Source organism: Microcebus murinus, chromosome 14 (assembly GCF_040939455.1).
Source record: "Microcebus murinus isolate Inina chromosome 14, M.murinus_Inina_mat1.0, whole genome shotgun sequence".
NCBI classification, from domain to species: Eukaryota; Metazoa; Chordata; class Mammalia; order Primates; family Cheirogaleidae; genus Microcebus; species Microcebus murinus.
Genome location: NC_134117.1, coordinates 50,909,351 through 50,929,061, shown reverse-complemented (window position 1 = coordinate 50,929,061; position 19,711 = coordinate 50,909,351). Strand labels below are relative to the sequence as shown.

Genomic DNA, 19,711 nt, shown 5'->3' with positions numbered 1-19,711 from the left:
TTTACCTTTTTAAAATGGGGCTAGTAGAAAACTTAAAATTACATACACGGCTAGTATTACATTTGTATTGGACAGAGCTGCCTTTGATACTGCTTTTCTCAAAGGGAGTATGTAATTTTTGAAACCACACACTTAAGAAGCAATACTTAGGAGGATCGTGGTAGATGGAAAGCAATGACCAAACATTACTAATGGGACATTTTTACCTTACTTGAGGTGGTGGAATTCCTACCACTATGCAATCCAACTGTACTCGGGTTCCTTCTGGAACTTCTCTGCTCCGTAACTTTTGGGTGAACCGGGGAGGTTGCCCCAGAGGTTCTTCATAGTACAAAGACGAAGGTGAAGACCCTGGGGTGGTGTCTCCGCCAGCTGCCTCACTGGCAGCCTGCTCAGCTTCACGCCTCTTGGCTTCCTGCTGTTCAAGGGCGTGATTCACTTCATTATCCCTGGTGTCCGCAGGGATGGGGATGGGAACAGAAGATCTTTCTCGCCTTTCTGACAGATCTGAGAAACTGGAGCTGTTTTCCTGCACAACTTTGTTTTGAGATTCCAATTTGCTCTTGTGGTTTTTGCAGGCACGAGGTCTAATCCTCTTGGAGCTATGGGCTTTGAAAAGGGAGGATAGCTCTTCAATGAAGTCGGCAGCCTTATTTAAGAATACTTTTTTGGACTGGGTTTCAGAACAATACTGTGGCCTTTTTGCCTCCTGGGGCTTCTCTTTAGAGCTGGTAGGACTTCGAGGGTTATCCTGGCAGAAGTTAGGCTCAAGACTTGATTTAGGTGAGTGTTTCACCTGATCAGAAGAAAGCCATTTTCTGGTTTGAGCTTCCTCTGCTTTCTCCAAAGGGTCATGGTTGATGGCCAGTCTTGCCAGATTGACACTTTCATCTAATTCTTCTTGGCTCAGAAAGGCTGAAAGATCTGGAAGGTCATCTTGGCCTCCTCCTTCTTCAGCAGCCCCAGAAGGACTGCCAAAATGGAAAGGGTTGGAGGAAGGTTCTGCTCGACTCCTCTCATTGTTTCCCCGATGTCTGGTTTCAGCTAAATAGCTCTCTCTTAGAAGCTGAGATATGGAAGTAGAAGCTTCTACGCTGTCGTCTTGCATGCTGTCACAAAACAATAATAATAACAAAAAGTTCAGATCATTTCTAGGGAATGACAAGTCTATGTCTATTACAGTATGGTGGATGCTTAAGAACTTAGAGCTCAAAATGAATAATTGCCTAATTTTAATACTTTTACAACACTTACTTTAAAGACTTAAAGATTACTCTCCAATTATAAAATAAATAGGAATTGAGTGATGTTTCCCTGAAATTGAAAATAAAAACCTGGGTGATTATCACTTTATTAAATTCTTTAAATTTAAGTTCACTTGTGAAAGCTATAACATAACTATAGTAATATTAAACACAATATCTGAGCCTAATTTTGATAATATCTGTAAAGGCTTATTAGTTATAAAGTGCTTTCATACACAGAGATTTACTCTCCACCCTTTCCTCTTTTTTTTTTTTTTTTTTTTGAGACAGAGTCTCGCTTTGTTGCCCAGGCTAGAGTGAGTGCCGTGGCGTCAGCCTAGCTCACAGCAACCTCACACTCCTGGGCTCGAGCGATCCTTCTGCCTCAGCCTCCCGAGTAGCTGGGACTACAGGCATGCGCCACCATGCCCGGCTAATTTTTTTTATATACATATTAGTTGGCCAATTAATTTCTTTCTATTTATAGTAGAGACGGGGTCTCGCTCTTGCTCAGGCTGGTTTTGAACTCCTGACCTCGAGCAATCCGCCCGCCTCGGCCTCCCAGAGAGCTAGGATTACAGGCGTGAGCCACCGCGCCCGGCCCACCCTTTCCTCTTTACCTTGAATGTAATAAAATTATATAAATTATAAGATATTGACAACACAATTTCATCTAGTTACTGAAAATACAGGCTTGAGCTACCTCATAGAAAATAAATAATTCTTTTGTTTTTTGATAAGCTTGTTAGAGACAAGCTGTTTAAATTCAATGTTGTTGGCCGGGCATGGTGGCTCACGCCTGTAATCCTAGCACTCTGGGAGGCCGAGGTGGGCAGATCGCTCAAGGTCAGGAGTTGAAACCAGCATGAGCAAGAGCGAGACCCCATCTCTACTATAAAGAAAAAGAAATTAATTGGACAACTAAAAACATATATATAAAAAATTAGCTGGGCATGGTGGCACATGCCTATAGTCCCGGCTACTTGAGTGGCTGAAGCAGTAGGATTGCTTGAGCCCAGGAGTTTGAGGTTGCTATGAACTAGGCTGACGCCATGGCACTCTAGCCCAGGGAACAGAGTGAGACTCTGTCTCAAAAAAAAAAAAAAATTAAAAAATAAATAAATTCAATGTTGTTATTAGGCTCAATCTGCTCTTGAAAATAAGGTTACAAAGATATGAATTAGAGCCTAGATTTTTAAAAATCTCTCAAATTAACAATGGTGAAGAGAAGACATGGGAGATACAGGAATGTAGTGCTTGGCAGGAGATTTTTTTTACTGTGTATCTTCCCTAATTTTTGAATTTTAATAATATGAATATATTACCTAGTCAATGTATTTATTACTATTATTTTTGTTTAGAGACAGCGTCTCACTCTTTTGCCCACGCTGGAGTGCAGTGGCGTTATCATAGTTCACTGTGGCCTCAGTCAAACTCCTGGACTTGAATGACTGTCTCACCTCAGCCTCCTGAGCAGCTAGGACTATAGACATGCCACCATGCCTAACTCATTTTTTAAAGTTTTTGTAGAGATGGGGTCTCACTATGTTGGCCAGGCTGGTCTTGAACTCCTGGCCTCAAGATATCCTCCTGCCTCAGCCTCCCAAATTGCTGGGATTAAGGACATGAGCCAACACTCCCAGCTATATTACCTGTTCAAAAAATAAATATTTTTAAAGTCCTAAGACAATTGTACAATAATGCAAACCAATTTTGTATTATTAATATTATATTTATTCATTCAAACATTTACTAGCGGGATGGCAAACTTGTGACTCATAGGCTGTTACTCTTCTCTCTCATCCTTAAAAGATGCAGCTCACTGATTACAGCACTCTTCCCATTGACTTTGACTTCCTTAAAACTCTACTCCTTTAGCCACCACCCATCAGTCAGAGATGGTAGTGGAACTGAAGACTATTTGCTATTCTTGGCTACTAAGTGCTGGGTTTTGTGCTGGGAAGGTGGACAAGAAAGTCATCTTCTAAATCTTTCCTGGCTTTAAGATTCTATGACAGAATTTATTTCAGTTCATTCATCTCCTTTCACTTACATGCTAGCCTCACTTTTATCACATATATAAGGCTTCCTAGGAACTGCCCTAGTTCCCAAACTTCTAGAATGCTACCCAAACTAATCTTTAAATTGGCAAAGTAGGTAGTCCTCCAGAGAGGGCAATTAGAGATGGCTGAAAGGATCACCTACAGTAAAATATTTTTTCCATCTACTTACCACAGCCTGAGATTGTCCCTACTAAAGCCACTTATTTGGGTAAAGTCTATATGCTACCTTTAAAAAAGATTAATCTAAAATGCAAAGGTGTTGGATAAGGGCAAAGATGTATCTACAAAGATGTTCATCATAGTATGTATGATAATATTAAAAAATTGGCACCACGTCCAATAATAAGAAATTAATTAAATTATAAGATATTCATTAAATAGAACTATATGCCTATCTTAAATTTCATAGAACAGTGAATAATATACAACACACTATATACAAATGTAATTGATACCCCAGTTGAAAGTTTTTCTCATTTGTGCATCAACTATGTGGAAAAACAGTTAAAGATATATGAAATAAAGAGGAAAATGCTATTTGAAAATGTAATTAATAAACTGACTGAAAATCCTCATTTGTAAATCAACTATTTCTTTAGTCTAGTTTATGTTTTTGTATATTTTAGATGGGAGGGGGGAAAATTAAGTGCCTTATAAATCAAGATGGCCTGCTGTCTTTTACTAGTTAGACATTACTATATATTGTGTTTTAATGTGACTTTGTCTTTAACTCTTTATTTTCAGATGACTTTTATCTTGAGGCAACATAGAATGAGCATTGGCCTTGGAACCAGATGGATCTGATTTCAAATTCTGGCTTCGCCTTTTGGCAGTCTTGTGGCTTTGAGAAATTTACTTAAGTTCTCTGAGCTTTGGTTTCCTTGTCTGTAAAACATGGATAATATTTATTTCCCAGCGGAGTGAGGATTAATAACATTAAAAAGGCAAAGTCCTTAAAACAGGGCCTACCTGTTACAGAATTATCCGCCCAGGATATAAAAAAAAGAAACCAAACCAAAACAACAACAAAAATAGGGCCTACCACTATAATGGGTGCTCAAATGATGTTAGTAAAAAAACAGTACTTTGGTCAAGGTGATGTTAACCTTGAAGAACTTTCAAAAAGTTTATGGTGGAAATGGAAAAGAAATCCTCATTTAAGTAATCACAGCTCTCTGCATCTAGTTTTTTGTTTTTCAAGAAAAGAAGCCAATTGAGATGTTAATATGTGCCTGTTCTTGTGCTTATGGTCATAAGAAATTATTATGATAACAAAACTTTCAGGTATTTAAAATAAAGAATATCAATCATGTTTCAATGTAGTATTTATGACCTAATCTTTGGTGTTAGAACTAGTCAAATCGTAGTTCTGACACTTCCTAACTTCCTAGTAAAAACTTGAGAAAGCTTAACTTTGACAAGCCTCAGTTTACGCATCTGTAAGACAGGGATAATAGCAGTAGCCATCTCATAGGTTGAAGTGATGATTAAATGTGCTTGGCATTTAGTAAACATTCAATAAATTGTAGTTACTATTACAACAACAATAATTATTATATAACAACTATGACCACATATCATGGTCTGTATTTTATACTGATACCTTATGGACATATTTCTCAACTCCTGTTAACTCAGCACTACTCTTCTTTAGGCTTTAAGAAGGCCCTGTTGTTGGGAATATGATATGGAATAAACTCATTTTTTAGTTATAATCTGAATATTTAAGCTGAGGCATTGACCAGAGAATTGACAAAACCTGACATTAAAGAACTTGAATTCAAACATAAATACTGAAGCTGTCTGGCTGTGAAGTATCATTAGATATTTAAATGAGAAAAAGGTCTGGGAGGGAGGAATATCAAGATCTTGGGCAAAGGGAACAAAGTTTGAGTTAGACAGGAAGAGTAAGCTCAGAGATCTATTCATGCTATTGTACATTATGGTGACAATAATTAATAATAATGTAGTATATTTTTGAAAATGTCTGAGAAAATAGATCTTAGATGTTCCCACCAAAAAAGTGCTAAGTATGTGAGGTGATGGATATGTTCATTAGATTGACTTAATTATTGCACAATGTATACATATATCAAAACATTACATCATACATATACCATAAATATAGAAGGCTGTCCAGAAAGTATCCAGCCATATAATATGAAAATTACATATTAACAATGGCTGGATACTTTCCTGACAGCCCTTGTACATAATTTTTTAAATCAATTAAACCTTAATCAAGCTGAAAAAAACAGAAACAACTCTTCTATGTGTGTCTTTAAACACTGCTCTGCATTCACTATGGTATAGAGAACACATCCTTAAAAAAAACTAAAAAAACTTCCATGAAACCCAAATCTGGTTTCTAGGTCAACATAAAAATAGTCTAATAGTTAATAATTATTTGTAAAGAGACCAGAATAGGAAAAGATAAGGAATGTTGAAGAACTCACCTAAAACCTAGAGTAAGCAGAACTACCATGCTTACTTCATAGGTTTGTTTATGAATACACTTTAAAAATGTAGAGCACTGTGCAAATTTAAGATAATCCTTTTCTGTTAATGTGTAATTATGCTTTTTAGAGGAAGAATAATCTTTAAAAATTAGACTTTTCTCTCTCTCTCTCTCTCTTTTTTTTTTTTTGAGACAGAGTCTCACTCTGTTGCCCAGGCTAGAGTGCCGTGGCATCATCCTAGCTCACAGCAACCTCAAACTCCTGGGCTCAAGCAATCCTTCTGCCTCAGCTTCCAGAGTAGCTGGGACTACAGGCATGTGCCTCCATGCCCGGCTAATTTTTCTATATATTTTTAGTTGGTCAATTAATTTCTTTCTATTTATAGTAGAGACGGGGATCTCTCTCTTGCTCAGGCTGGTTTTGAACTCCTGATCTAGAGCGATCTTCCTGCCTCAGCCTCCCAGAGTGCTAGGATTACAGGCGTGAGCCACCGCACGCTGTCTTCTCCCTCTCTTTAATGCCAGTGTTGACCTGGTGCTTTTGCCTTCTTGCATCCCATGATGTCACACAAGAGAAGTCTCTACATCCGTTCTTTTGGAGAAACCAAATCCCAGTACATAGGGACCAGTTCTGGAGAGTTGTGTGCAGATCACTTTTTAAAATTTGGCTTCAGGTGGAATGGACTTTGTACACTGCTACAATATCCATCCTCTCACTATTACTGTGATCATTCCCATCCTAGTTTTTTTTCTAGTCTGTTTCTAGTGTGAATGACATCACATTTAATAAATTAGTATATAATGCATTGCCAGAGTAAGGAAGCTGATGAATATGGAAATGATATGTCAATGATAATATGGAAGTAATATAAGACCCATTCTCTCAAAGTTGTTTCAGTTTGAAAGAGGAAAAAACAGTAGGAAGAGATAAATACAGACAAAGGTATACGTTAGAAGAGAATGTTGAAGTAAAAAGGCAGCGCAAAGATGATGCATAGGAGAATTAATGGGAATCTGCTTAACTAGGGATGTCCCTCAAAGGGGAGAGGGTTAAGGAATGAAAAGATTCTTAGATAATAGGCCAAAGGTGAGTATTGGCCATTCTCTTATTATTGTTTTTTCAAATTATTATTTTTAAGCCATTCTGTATAGGAAAAGCATTATGCTTGTTTTAATACAAGTTATGAAAAAAAGTAAAGATTTCTTCCCAGTGGGAGGAAAAGAGATTAGCTACTATGAAACATACTATGTGTGTCTTTATATGCGGAAGAGCATAAACATGTAGAGAAGCACTAGTGTAAGGGATACTGATGCCAGAGCCCAAAGTTACTATTCAATCTGAAAGACAGCAAAGAAATGGAGTCAATCCCCATTAACTCAAAGATTTATTTTTTCAATAAGAAAAAAAATTAATACTTTCATCCGTTTTCAGCCTCTTACTATTTGTGTCAAGTTTTTTTTTTTTTGGTGATTAAGAATTTGAAGAAAAGATACCTTCCCTAATTAAATTGACATAATACGTTTGGTAGCTTGAGAGGAGGGTAGGTGCCCCAAATAGGCTTGGGATCTCAAGATCAAGTTCTAGTTCAAGCACATGGTTGGAAGGCTCTGTTGAGCCCCTTGCTGAATGTGGAGGGCATTGTGACTCCAACTGGAGGTCTATGTACCAGGCACCCTGTACAGAGCTTGTCAAGGTTATACATGAGCTCTGAGATCTCTTTAGTGACTGCAGGTAAATAGTCACAAACAACTTTTGTTTCCATCAAAAATATATCTGCTGAAAATAAGTTCTTGAATTTCTAAATAGACCATTCTGTTTGTATCTGAGTTGTTCCCTTTAAGCAAATGCACAGTACTCTTAACAGTTTTAAAAGCACTTGGTCAACTATGAAGCACCATAGAAATTTAAGAAAATATCTCTGTGGTGCCTGATTCTTTTTCATCCCCTGCGAGAGGGAAAAAGCTATTAAGAAAACCGTTTCATTTTTCTAACTTGCTATAGGTAGTAACACCATGAGACTAGCAATGCTTTTGTCCAATCTCAACGTGAAAGAAAGAAATTAATTATTCTGGGGTTAGCAGTACCATTTGTCATATATTTTCAGGTGATTGAGCTGAGTTCATTATTCCTATTGTGTATAGGAATTAACTGTTGAAAAATTGAGCTCTCACCTTTTCATAGACTCACATTAGTTCATTAAATCCATTTCAAAATAGAACCTGATTTGCTGGCCGTCTCATTTCTTCAAAAGTAAATGTGCAAACACTACTTCTGTGAATTCCAAAATCAGCTAGGATAAAAACTCAGTTTCTTGTGTTCATGAATTGTGGCTCTGAGTGTTCCACTGAATGTGCCCTTGCAAGGACATTGTAATAGAAATATGTAATAGAGTCTATATTACAAATTATTGATACAAGGAAAAGTAAATCTTCCTAATGGAAGACTGAGGTTTTAACACACTATTATGAGTTCTAATAGCATTAGCCATATGCTATAAGTAGGAATAGAGACACATTTCCAGAATTTGGATAGTGTCCAGCTGTTTGTTTCATGGTCCATTATTGTAAGATTCGGTAAGGCCTATAATTTTGTCTCTTGACTTCTCTGCAAGTATAGTGTCCATACATTTCAGATTTCCTGGGATGGCCTTGATTTTAAATATTTTGATTGTTGTCAAATCATATGTCAAACAGTATATCTTAATTTTTATTTTGAATATGTTTATTGTAGTTATAAGTATAGGCATTATCAATTTCTTAGAAAAGGACTATGAGTTTTATTTGAACTTAAGAGGTTTTATTAAGGAGAGGCAATAAAGTTATGACAAATTTTTAATTTAGAGCTTATAGAATTTATTTCATTATTGCTAGGGTGAAAGTAATTGAATCATAATTTTTTGAGAAAGAAACCTGGATAATTGTTTTGTTTCTTTCAAGCTGAATGATGCTAGTATCTTTAATAAGTATTTAAAGATATGTTGATAAGATAATACAATTTCTTAACACCATTACTGTAATGTTCACTTTTGTGGACTAGAAATACAGAACAATTCATCTTATCTCTTTCTTTGCTTATACAGTTTTTAAAATATAATTCAAGATGTTCATCTAATTACTGCTAATAGTGCAATGTACCAGGCCAAACATTTGCCACTGACTGTCAAGTGTCTTTCTGATGCAGCTGAAAAGGGGGATGGGGAGAGAGAGGGAAAGAGAGAGAGAGAGAGAGAGAGAGAGAGAAAGAAGAAAGAAAGAGCAATGTCCCTTGAGCAAGACTTTCTGCAGCTGTTGTGTACATTAATCCAGGGAGCAGATCTCCCAACACTAAATATAGCAAGCATATCCTTTTACATGACAAAAAAAATTTAAAATGAAAGTCTTTAACTATGGAGTCATATCATTTTAGATTTGATTTCCTTTAAAAAAGGAAATAGGCACATGGTACACATATTCTCTATGTAAACATTATTTTAATAAATGAATGTGTGGAAAATGCCAATGATATGACCAACATGTCACAACTTCCTCAGTTGAGCTGTTTTTCCTTAGGACTCAAATCAGTTGTGATCTCTGTGAATCTCATCAATCCCCTCCAAAATCTTTACATGTAAAACGCTTTATTTTTCATTTAATTCTGTGTCCTACCATATATAATTAGGAAGTTATCCTAGGTTTCATTCTAAGTAACAGTAATTAGCTCTCTGAAATATCCCTTTTTCCATTGTCAGTGCCCTGTTATCAAAACACACTTGTGAACTTAAATCTGGATATTACCTTTCTTTTTTTAGTTGACCCAGATGAGGATGTCCAACCCAGGCACTCCACTGCGATGATAATTATCCAGGGAGAACTTTTAGATGAAAGCACAGGAGAAAAGGAAAATTCTTCACGCCCTTGGAAATAGAGTGTAGTCGTCCATAGAGAGTGAGGAGTTAACCTTAGTTTCAGTGAAGATGGCTGTAAGAAGCTGGACAACCTGTCACCACCGGAGCCAGAGCATTTGTCAGCTCACAGGTCCCAAGTTATTTTGAGCTGTATAAACCATGTGCCTGTGAAACATTCCACCTGATTGGACAGGAGAAAACTGAGCAAAGGGATTCCATAGCAGGACAGCACCTATGGGGGCTAGGGGTCAATTGATTCTTCTATCTATAGAATTTTACTTACACCTAGAGGCCCACGCTGCTTATCAACTTATGTTTGGAATTAATACTAAATGCATTATACTACATTCCGTCTGTCCAAAAATGACATTATTTTTAAAATGTATGAAAATGTTTAATTTCTTAAGATCCTTAATTTTAATCAATGGGAAATTTACTCTCATTTAATCACTGATATGTTTTAGGAAGTTTGGCCAATGAAAAGCCAATATGAAACTGAAGTCTAACGTTTCAAAGCTGAGAACTTTTTTTGAACTGTTTGTCAAAAGGGTAAGCAAAAGCAGAGAAGGTAACTAATATTAAAAGTTCCTGATTAGAGATCACAGGGAAAATGGAGAGGAAAAGCCCATCAGCCTGAGAATAAATCCAGGCACAAATTAGCCTGAACAAACTTTTTCAGAAAAAACAGATCACATACTATTTAAAAGTCAAAACAACTATACAACATAATACATTACAATGCCTATTCATGTGTTAGTACCTGGACACAACTTCTTGTATATTATTTTTTAAAAGGTCAGTGCCAGATGTCTTCTTTCACAAGCTTTACAGTAAGAAAAAAAAAAAAAATCCTTAACCAGATCAACATCTGCTCAAATACTTAACTTTGTCAACGTATAGGATCTTTGATATTAATTTCATACATTTTCAGAATACGAATTTGGAAAAAAGTTAACCTCATTGCTTAGTACAGATTGAGTGATGCTATAACATTATCAATCTTGGTAAAAAGCCTGGGTTGTGGAAATTCAGACTTAAATGTCAATGATTATTTTTCAAAAGGATCATTCTTAGATTCTCATACCATAAAATACATTGGTTTAAATCCAGCTTTCTTAATTAAATCACACAACTGCTTATAGGGTTACTTCTCATTCATTCATTCATTCAACACATATTTACTTACTTCCTACTATGTACTAGGTAATGGGTATTAAGCAGTGCACAAAATACACAAAAATTCCTGACCTCATGGAATTTACTAAGAGATCTTTATCCTCTTCAGTCATCTTGAGACTATCTATAGTACATGGAATAAATACAAAATTAGTTTATTGTGATTATATCAGAGGTTAAACTGCAGTGGTATGTGATATTATGTTTACACAGGCAAAATAAAAAAGAGAATTCAAGAAAACTTTTAAATCATTTATGTCAAAAGAATTGTTACTAAGAGGGGGAAAAGGTACAGGAGTAACTGAATTATCTGGATAGGTTATTCTCACTTCCGCAGTAAATCCTAATCATTACTGTACAGGTTCATTTGCTCTCTTACCTAATCCTGTGTTGATACCAACATCAAGACTACTTAATTGTGCTGTTTGTCTGCATTTTCTATTTATGTGGATACTCCAACAATTTCTTTTTATTTAAAAAGAGGATCTTCCTCCATTATCCCACTCAGATCTTTTTTTTTTTTTTTTTTTTTGAGACAGTGTCACCCAGGCTGGAACGCAGTGGCCCAATCACAGCTCACAGTAACCTCAAACCGCTGGGCTTAAGTGACCCTCCTACCCTCCTGCCTTAGCCTCCTGAGTAGCTGGGACTACCGGCATGTACCACCATGCCTGACTAATTTTTTTATTTTTTACAGAAACAGGGTCTTGCTGTTTCCCAAGCTGATCTCAAACTCCTGGCCTCAAGTGATCCTCCCACCTCGGCCTCTCAAAGTGTTGGGATTGATTACAGACATGAGCCACAGCACCAGGCCTCCCACTCAGATCTTAAGCCATAATCGATATAAATACTGCTAGGTCTTGGGTGGGAATGTGGGAAAGTGGAACACCTATTTTAGGTAGCTAATAGGTATGCTACAAATTGATCTTCCAAAGGGAAATGTTTAGACACACTGTAAGTGAACACATTTTTACTTCCCTGCTAACTGCCATAAAAAGCTTGATATCCTACCTTTCTCCCAGGTATAGAATACTGAGGTTGGGGGAGACCCATACTAAATCATAGAATAAAGAAAGTGGCTGGGCAGTGGAATTAGGAATCCATATGAAGAATTAAAATAGGTTTAAAAAGCAAAAGAAGAGTTACAGACAAAAGAAGCTAAAGAAATTGTGAATGGCAGTAATCATTCTCTATTCATTTTTACTGTAACATATTCAAATACAGATAGTATAGAAAATTTTTGAGTTCTTTGGAAAAAAGCAGAATATAAATTTTAAAAAATAATATTCAGCAATTGTGAGCACCTTGATTATAATACATCAAAGTCATATTTTAGATTTTGTTTTTTTAAAATTAGTTTCTGCTCCCAAATAACCCAGATTCTACTTGCTTATCCTCAGTAGGTATTGTATAAACATTGTATCACAAACCTACTAGTTCAGATTTTGGCAGAGTTTATTAATACAAAGAATAATCTTTAAAACTTTTCAATACACAACATAGTTAAACTTCATAAGTGACAAGCAGACACAAGGTTACATGTCTTAAGTCTTCCCCATAAAGCTGAGTGTCCCATTCAACATCTGTGTTTATTGTGGTTTGAACACGATCCTGTGCTTGCCTTCAGCTGTTTTCTTAATTCAGTTACTGGGCTATAGAAACAATTTACTTACATTGGGATGATCCACAGGAATGCCAAGGAATCTGGAAGATCTATGACAGAGGAAGTCTTCACTTGGAGGATAAACATGGGAGAATGTCCATGCTAGTAGATTCATATAAAATTTTTGTATTTGCCATTTTTCTACATTGATATAGGCTCTAATTCTCTAAAACAAATTGGTCACATATATCAAAGTTTCAGTAAGTTTTTCTTGAAGTTCATAGATTTATATCGTGGTATCCCCATCCAGTATCAGATGAAAAAAACAAAACAAAATCTCTGTTTTATTTTTGAAGAACAAATACACGTATGTATATTCTAATCTTTTTTAATGAGAAAAAATTTCACATCAGAGACAAGTTCTTTATCATCCAAAACAATACATGGGTGGTAGATTATACAGGGTCTTATACAAACTCCATGACCATAATATAATCGAAAGTATAATGAAATCCTTAAGAAATTTTTCATCATATTGGTCTTGAAAATGCTTGCCTGAGAAAACTAAAAACATTTAAAAAACTATTTAAAGTTTCAAAACATATTTCGTTTTAAAGATGAAAAACATTTTTAAAAAACTAAACAGAACACCTGTTTAAAAATGTTATCTGGAAAGTAAATTTGTGGTTACCTGTCTCAGGAGAAGCACCATTCCTATATCAATCAACCCGGATCATCTAAAGTCCAAATCTCACTGCCTAAGTTGTGTCACCCACAAAAGTAGCATGAAGGAAACGTGATACTGCCCCACCAGAGTAATGAAAGGTATTTACAGGGTTCCGTTGCAGATCCAGGGACAGTCGTTTAGAACAGATTGCTCTTTCAGATCAACTTTAATAACTCAGTCCGCAGCACGACATTCTTAGCCTGGAGGGATGGTGGGGGTGGATAATGACTAAGATGACTAAGGAAATAGGCTTTTTTGGTCTCTCCTAACTAGGTGACAACAATAATAGTGAAGAAATTCTGAAGAATAAAGCATAAGAAATGCCCAAGATATCCACACATGGATATAACACCCTATATACATCCATATAGGATGCATATAACATGTGTAGATACCTTTATTTGGTACCAAACTGAGACTATGGCCAATGCATTTATTAAGGTAAATATGAAAAAGCAATCAATTACTATAATACTTCAATGTTTCCTTCCCCAATTTTAGGGTAATTACATTAAAGCTTTACTATGTGGTTTCCATTAAAACATGATAAAGCTTCCTTTACTTGTGCTTTTGGTACGTAGTGCATACCAAAGTTTACACTTTTTAAAAAGGATTTGCAAGAAGAAAATCTGTTCAGAACTTTTAAAAAAGAGCATCCTGTGACTACAGTACCACTAAGTTACTGAAGAAATCCAAACAATTAGTATCATATATACATTCCTCAAGATATGCAGTAGATTCTCACTTCTTGCTGCATTAATATAATGATTATATTAACATGCATATGAATATATTATAATTTCATTAGAAATAATCTAACATTCCTTAGCTATGTGGTAGGCACTATGTTAAGTTCTTTATATACACTGTGCTTTATTTAATGTATTCCCTCAACAACTACAAAGTAGGTACTATTATAATTCTCATTTTACAGATGAGAACCTGGGGCTTAGAAAGAGGTTTAAAAACTTGTCCAAGGTTACACAACAAGTAAGTGACTGAGCCAAAATTGAACCTAACTCTGTGCTCATAACCATCAAAAATATTTAAATTTTCATATTTCTGACATATTTGTGAAAAATTAAGGGTAAAAATGAATATAAAACATATTCTCTCTTTTAGGAAGGATTCTAAAGGAACATTATGTAGGACTTTTATTTTTATTTTTCAAGAGCCGGGAAAACAGATAAGGACTTTAAGTTTATAATTTTTCTGACTGAAACCAATCCTGAAATTCTTTTGTATGACTAAGCAAATAAAAAGAAGAGACAGTTTAGAAAGAAAAAAGCAAATGCTTTCAAATACACTCTATCTGCAATATTTTAGCTAGGAACATGAATTGTTATGTAGACACTGTAGCATTACAGGCATTAGTGCTGAAAGGTAGGGCATTGGAAACAGTTGAAATGCTTCGACAGACCTACTTTTTTTGTTTCTGTTTATTACAGTCATTGTGCTGAAACATTTTAAGAGCTTTGTTCTTTTGAAATTAAATTTAGATGTTTTGGTGTTATTTCTGAGCATATCAGCATGGGTCAATAAATGTTTTGCAAGTTAGGGGTAGGAAAATAACAGTTTGAATATTCCCTTTTCATAATGTTAGCACAAAATATGTCGGTATGCCAGGCTCTGGGTGATTCCACTCAGATTCTATTTCTGGTCTGTGTGGACATCTCGGAAAGCTGACAACAAATTTCAGTGTTCTTACTCATGACCCAAGTAATCACACTAACACTAATGATATGAGGGAAAGGAAATAGGAACTAGCATTGTAAGTGTACTCTAGTCTGTAGAGTAGCCTAAGTTACTCTTATTTAATTTTCACAGCAACCCTGCGAAGTATTGTTACCCGTGTGTTACTGTGAGGAAATGAAGGCTTAAAAGAACTTAGCTTTAAAGTCCTGTAAATGGATTCTTAAAAAAAAAAAAAAAAGTGTTACAGTTCAGTTTTATATGCTTCAGGGAAAGAACAATTATAAAATTTATTAAAAAGAAAAAAAAAATGTGTAGCTTTCCCAAAGTTACCGAACCAGTGACCTACACAGTTGGGTATTCAAACCTAGGCCTTTTAGTTTAGATTAGAACTTACTTTCTTTTCATCAGTCCCCACTGCCTTCTCATGAAAAGTGATTATTAAGGTTAGTATAAAAAATCAGAAATCACCCAAAGGAGGAAATTCATCATGATCTTCATATATATTGATGCGCAGAGGCATTGTTAAAACAATTACTTTGGTTTTATTGACTTTTGATGTTTATTTAACAGAAACAGGAAAAGAATAGAAAAATAGCATGTGACTAAGGTCTAGGGCTGTTTTTACAAAGAAGACTCAATAAAATTGGTTGACTGAAATAGCAACCAGTAATACACATTTTTGAGAAGTTATCATCTTATTACATATATAAGAAATTAGTAAGTGCCAAATGGGATGAACTTGTTGCCAAGAAGGGAAGAGTACAGAGGAAGAGTTTGGAGAACATAAACCACAGAAAATTCAAAAGGGATTTGTATGTTATATCCCTAACGAAACTCACAATTTTGTTTGCATATGGATCTATCTATTTGTTGTTTTCTTGATTTAGCAAACTTCCTATCAAATAAAGGCAGCATATCTTAATGTAGGAAGATCTGCAAAATATTTTTGTTTTGCTTTTTCATCCATTCTACTCATCTCCAAATTGCTCATAATTCCCAACCGAGAATAGATTAGATTAAAAAAAAAACATAGTCCAAACAAAGTCTCCTGGTTTTATGTAATTATTATGTGTTACTATCTTAGAGTTCCTTTCCTTTTATCTTCTAAACAGTGAGCTTTAACTTAAAATGTAGATGATATGTCATTATAACATTAACAGTAAAAAGAAAAAGAAAAAAAGTAACAAGTGAAAAAACAATATAAAATAAATTTAAAAAATAAGAAAAAAAATGTAGATGATAATGTCACTAAAAGGGATCAGTAAGTAGACAATATTACAGAGAGTTAAACACAAAATTTTACTACGGTGTAAACTGAGCTGGGGATAAATCAGTTTGTAGATAGTCCACTGGCTTGCCAATATTGTGCAAATTTTAATCAAGGATACGAAAAGCCGGCCGGGCATGGTGGCTCACGTCTGTAATCCTAGCACTCTGGGAGTTTGAGGTGGGAGGATCGCTCAAGATCAGGAGTTCGAAACCAGTCTGAGCAAGAGTGAGACCCTGTTTATACTAAACAATAGAAAGAAATTAATTGGCCAGCTAAAAATATATAGAAAAAATTAGCTGGACATGGTAGTGCATGCCTGTAGTCCCAGCTACTCAGGAGGCTGAGGCAGAAGGATTCCTTGAACCCAGGAGTTTGAGGTTGCTATGAGCTAGGCTGACGCCACAGCATTCTAGCCCAGGGAAGAGAGTGAGACTCTGTCAGAAAAGAAAAGAAAAGAAAAGAAAAGAAAAGAAAAGAAAAGAAAAGAAAAGAAAAGAAAAGAAAAGAAAAGAAAAGAAAAGAAAAGAAAAGAAAAGAAAAGAAAAGAAAAGAAAAGCCTTAGTATAATCAGAAATGTGATCATCCCTACCCTATAAAACATAAACAACCTGTCTGGTTTTACCTGCCACTCTTCTACATAATCCTTTGTCTCCATCCAAAAAGTCCCACCAATATTTCCTTGTTTTCTCTTTCCTCCATGTCTTTGTCACTGTTTCTTCCACTTATTCTGTAATTAAATAACTACTACTTGTAGCATTTCTTATATTGTTGAATTAAACTAACTATTCATTTATATATTGATGCTTTATCTACTAGAATCAGAGCTACAAAAATTTTTTCTTTATAGGCCACACACTGCTAATCTCAATGCATGGCACAAAGTAGGCATGTAATAAATTTGTCTATGGCATGCCACAAAGGTGATGTGTAAATTGTTCTAAATTATTCATTGAATCAATACATACATACTGAATACTTATTGTGTGCCAGGAAAGATCAAATGGCTTAAACTCTCAGCAACATTAACTGATTTGATTGTCACTAATGGTTATGATATTTGTTTAACACAGAAATACTATTAAGAACTAAGTCCAATTAGGAAGGGAGCTAAAAATGATTGGATGCTCGTTGTGCACCAGTCACAAAGTAAAGAATTATGTGTAATTTGGGCTCAATAGATGCTTAAAATTCCTGAGATACTTGGTATGGGGGACCCTTGCTCTAGAAAAAGGCATTGTGCTCTCTATAGTGCCCACCTTGCCCAAGCATTCTTCCACAGGTGCACCTTAAGAGGTACTTTCATACCTTTGTATCCTTCTGAAATGGCATATTACCATTTTTTTTCTGACCACCTTTGCACAACCTTTGTTTTATGTTAGGTCCTTGCTTTTTAGACCCGATCAAGCTCATTTTTGCTGCTTCTCTTGAGTTTTATACTTCATGGCCCTAATTCTTATAGCTGAGGGGGCAGTTCTGTCCATTCTCATGTCCGGGTTTTTGGGATGCCAGCTCAAGCCACAGACTGAGTTTCCTATTTGTCCAGAAATAAAGAGTACACTTAAAACACATATAATATCAATCCTTTTGTAATTCACAAGCATGATGATTGGGTGTTCATGTGCATGTGTGAGACATATCTCCCTCAACTTTGTTATGACGTTGGCACATAACCATCTGGCGTGAAAAAAACACACACATATAATAGTCTCTCATTTCAATAAAGATTTCAACTATCTGTGACTGACTCCAAATTGAACATACTTCCTGAGTGGCAGATAAGCCAGAATGCACTACTGAGCTCTCTGAGTGACCCTAGCTAACCCCAGTCCAGCGTCCACCTCAACCAAGCTTTGTTGTTCTTACTTAATACATAATTTAACACAACAACCCAGGAAGTCTGGGTCATCATACCCATTTTATGGAGGATGAAACAGAAAAAATTATGTGCTACTGTGGTTTTTGCAAATCCAAGGATCTGAAAAAAATCTCAGGAAGTACACTTTGAGAGTATCCAAGGTATACTATGTCATTATCTTCTTTTTATGGAGGAAGAAACAAGATCGGAGAAGAAATTGCACAAAGCCATTCAAAGCTGTGATTCATACCTAAGGTCTACATGACGCCAAAGCCAAAGCACTTCTATACTACACCACGCCACTTTTCAGAGGCATCCACGCCCATTAGTAATACATTTAGGAATCAATTTGGAAAAAACCTTGGAAGATGTAGAGTAACAAGAAGGAGACATCCGGTGGTATTGGCACTATGTTGATTTAGTGGCTTCCTCCAGTGTGTCTTCCAAGTCCTTGGAAATCCAGATGATTTACTATCTCTGGCTAGTCAAAGAAGCAACTTAAAGGAATTGAAGCAACAAGAAATAATAAAGAATTCTCTCTGTGCATCTCTATCTACAAATTACTAGATATAGTAAAATTAGGCATAAGAGATCATATAGTTAACTATATTTTAAGTAGATATCTACTTAGCATTTCATCTTTTCAAAGCTGTTTACAATCACACATTGGCTATTATATGCCAATAAAAACAACAACGACGACATAAACAAAACAATACTTCTTTCCTTGAAGTTGTTCTTTATAATAATTATTTTGTACATAGTAAAGTGAAGCACTAGAGAATAGCCATGCACATGTCAATGTAAATCAGGAGTAAAATCCAGATTTCTAAGTTGACATTATTAGTTTAGTCTAATGAGAGCTATTTTGAGGAATACCCCAAAGCTTATCCATTAGCAAAACTGGAGCGATACATTTGTGCCAAGTGAGACTTACAACAGCTTTGAGTAACTGGGTATAGCAGGCAAGTAAAAGAAACATTAAAAGGTGGTTATATCACGCCTGTAATCCTAGCACTCTGGGAGGCCGAGGCGGGTAGATTGCTCAAGGTCAGGAGTTCGAAACTACCCTGAGCAAGAGCGAGACCCGTCTCTACTATAAATAGAAACAAATTAATTGGCCAACTAATATAGATAGAAAAACTTAGCCGGGCATGGTGGCGCATGCCTGTAGTCCCAGCTACTCAGGAGGCTGAGGCAGGAGGATTGCTTGAGCCCAGGAGTTTGAGGTTGCTGTGAGCTAGGCTGACGCCATGGCACTCACTCTAGCCTGGGCAACAAAGTGAAACTCTGTCTCAAAAAAAAAAAAAAGGTGGTTATAGATTATTTTGTGTCTCTAGGCAATAATCACTGCAACTTTTATTTTACTAAGTCTTAAGCAAACTGTGAGAACCAGATTAACTTATTTTATTCATTGAAACAGATCTAACTGCTACATAAACTTTATTTTAAAGGTCATTTATTAGGCCGGGCACTGTGGCTCACGCCTGTAATCCTAGCTCTTGGGAGGCCGAGGCGGGCGGATTGCTCAAGGTCAGGAGTTCAAAACCAGCCTGAGCAAGAGCGAGACCCCGTCTCTACTATAAATAGAAACAAATTAATTGGCCAACTGATATATATATATAAAAATTAGCCGGGCATGGTGGCGCATGCCTGTAGTCCCAGCTACTCGGGAGGCTGAGGCAGGAGGATCGCTTGAGCCCAGGAGTTTGAGGTTGCTGTGAGCTAGGCTGACG

General features: G+C 36.0%; 1 protein-coding gene and 1 non-coding gene across 5 annotated transcripts in view; one reads left to right on the top strand and one right to left on the bottom strand.

Moving 5' to 3' along the window:
* The window catches only part of MYPN (myopalladin), an 87,811-nt gene extending 72,774 nt beyond the window's left edge, over positions 1–15,037 (bottom strand). Inside the window, exons 1-2 of one of the 4 annotated variants that reach the window (XM_012762694.3) lie at positions 13,120–15,037; positions 207–1,109 (exon numbers count right to left, since the gene is read on the bottom strand). In XM_012762694.3, the coding sequence (XP_012618148.1) occupies positions 207–1,108 (902 nt within the window). In that variant the 5' untranslated portion in view covers position 1,109; positions 13,120–15,037. The other 3 variants (XM_012762693.3, XM_076010032.1, XM_012762696.2) reach the window with 3 other exon arrangements.
* Positions 15,038–17,698: 2,661 nt separating this feature from the next.
* LOC142875832 (small nucleolar RNA U13) lies at positions 17,699–17,800 on the top strand. Its single transcript, XR_012923112.1, has one exon. It is a non-coding gene; the product is annotated as a small nucleolar RNA U13 (small nucleolar RNA).
* Positions 17,801–19,711: the final 1,911 nt, after the last annotated feature.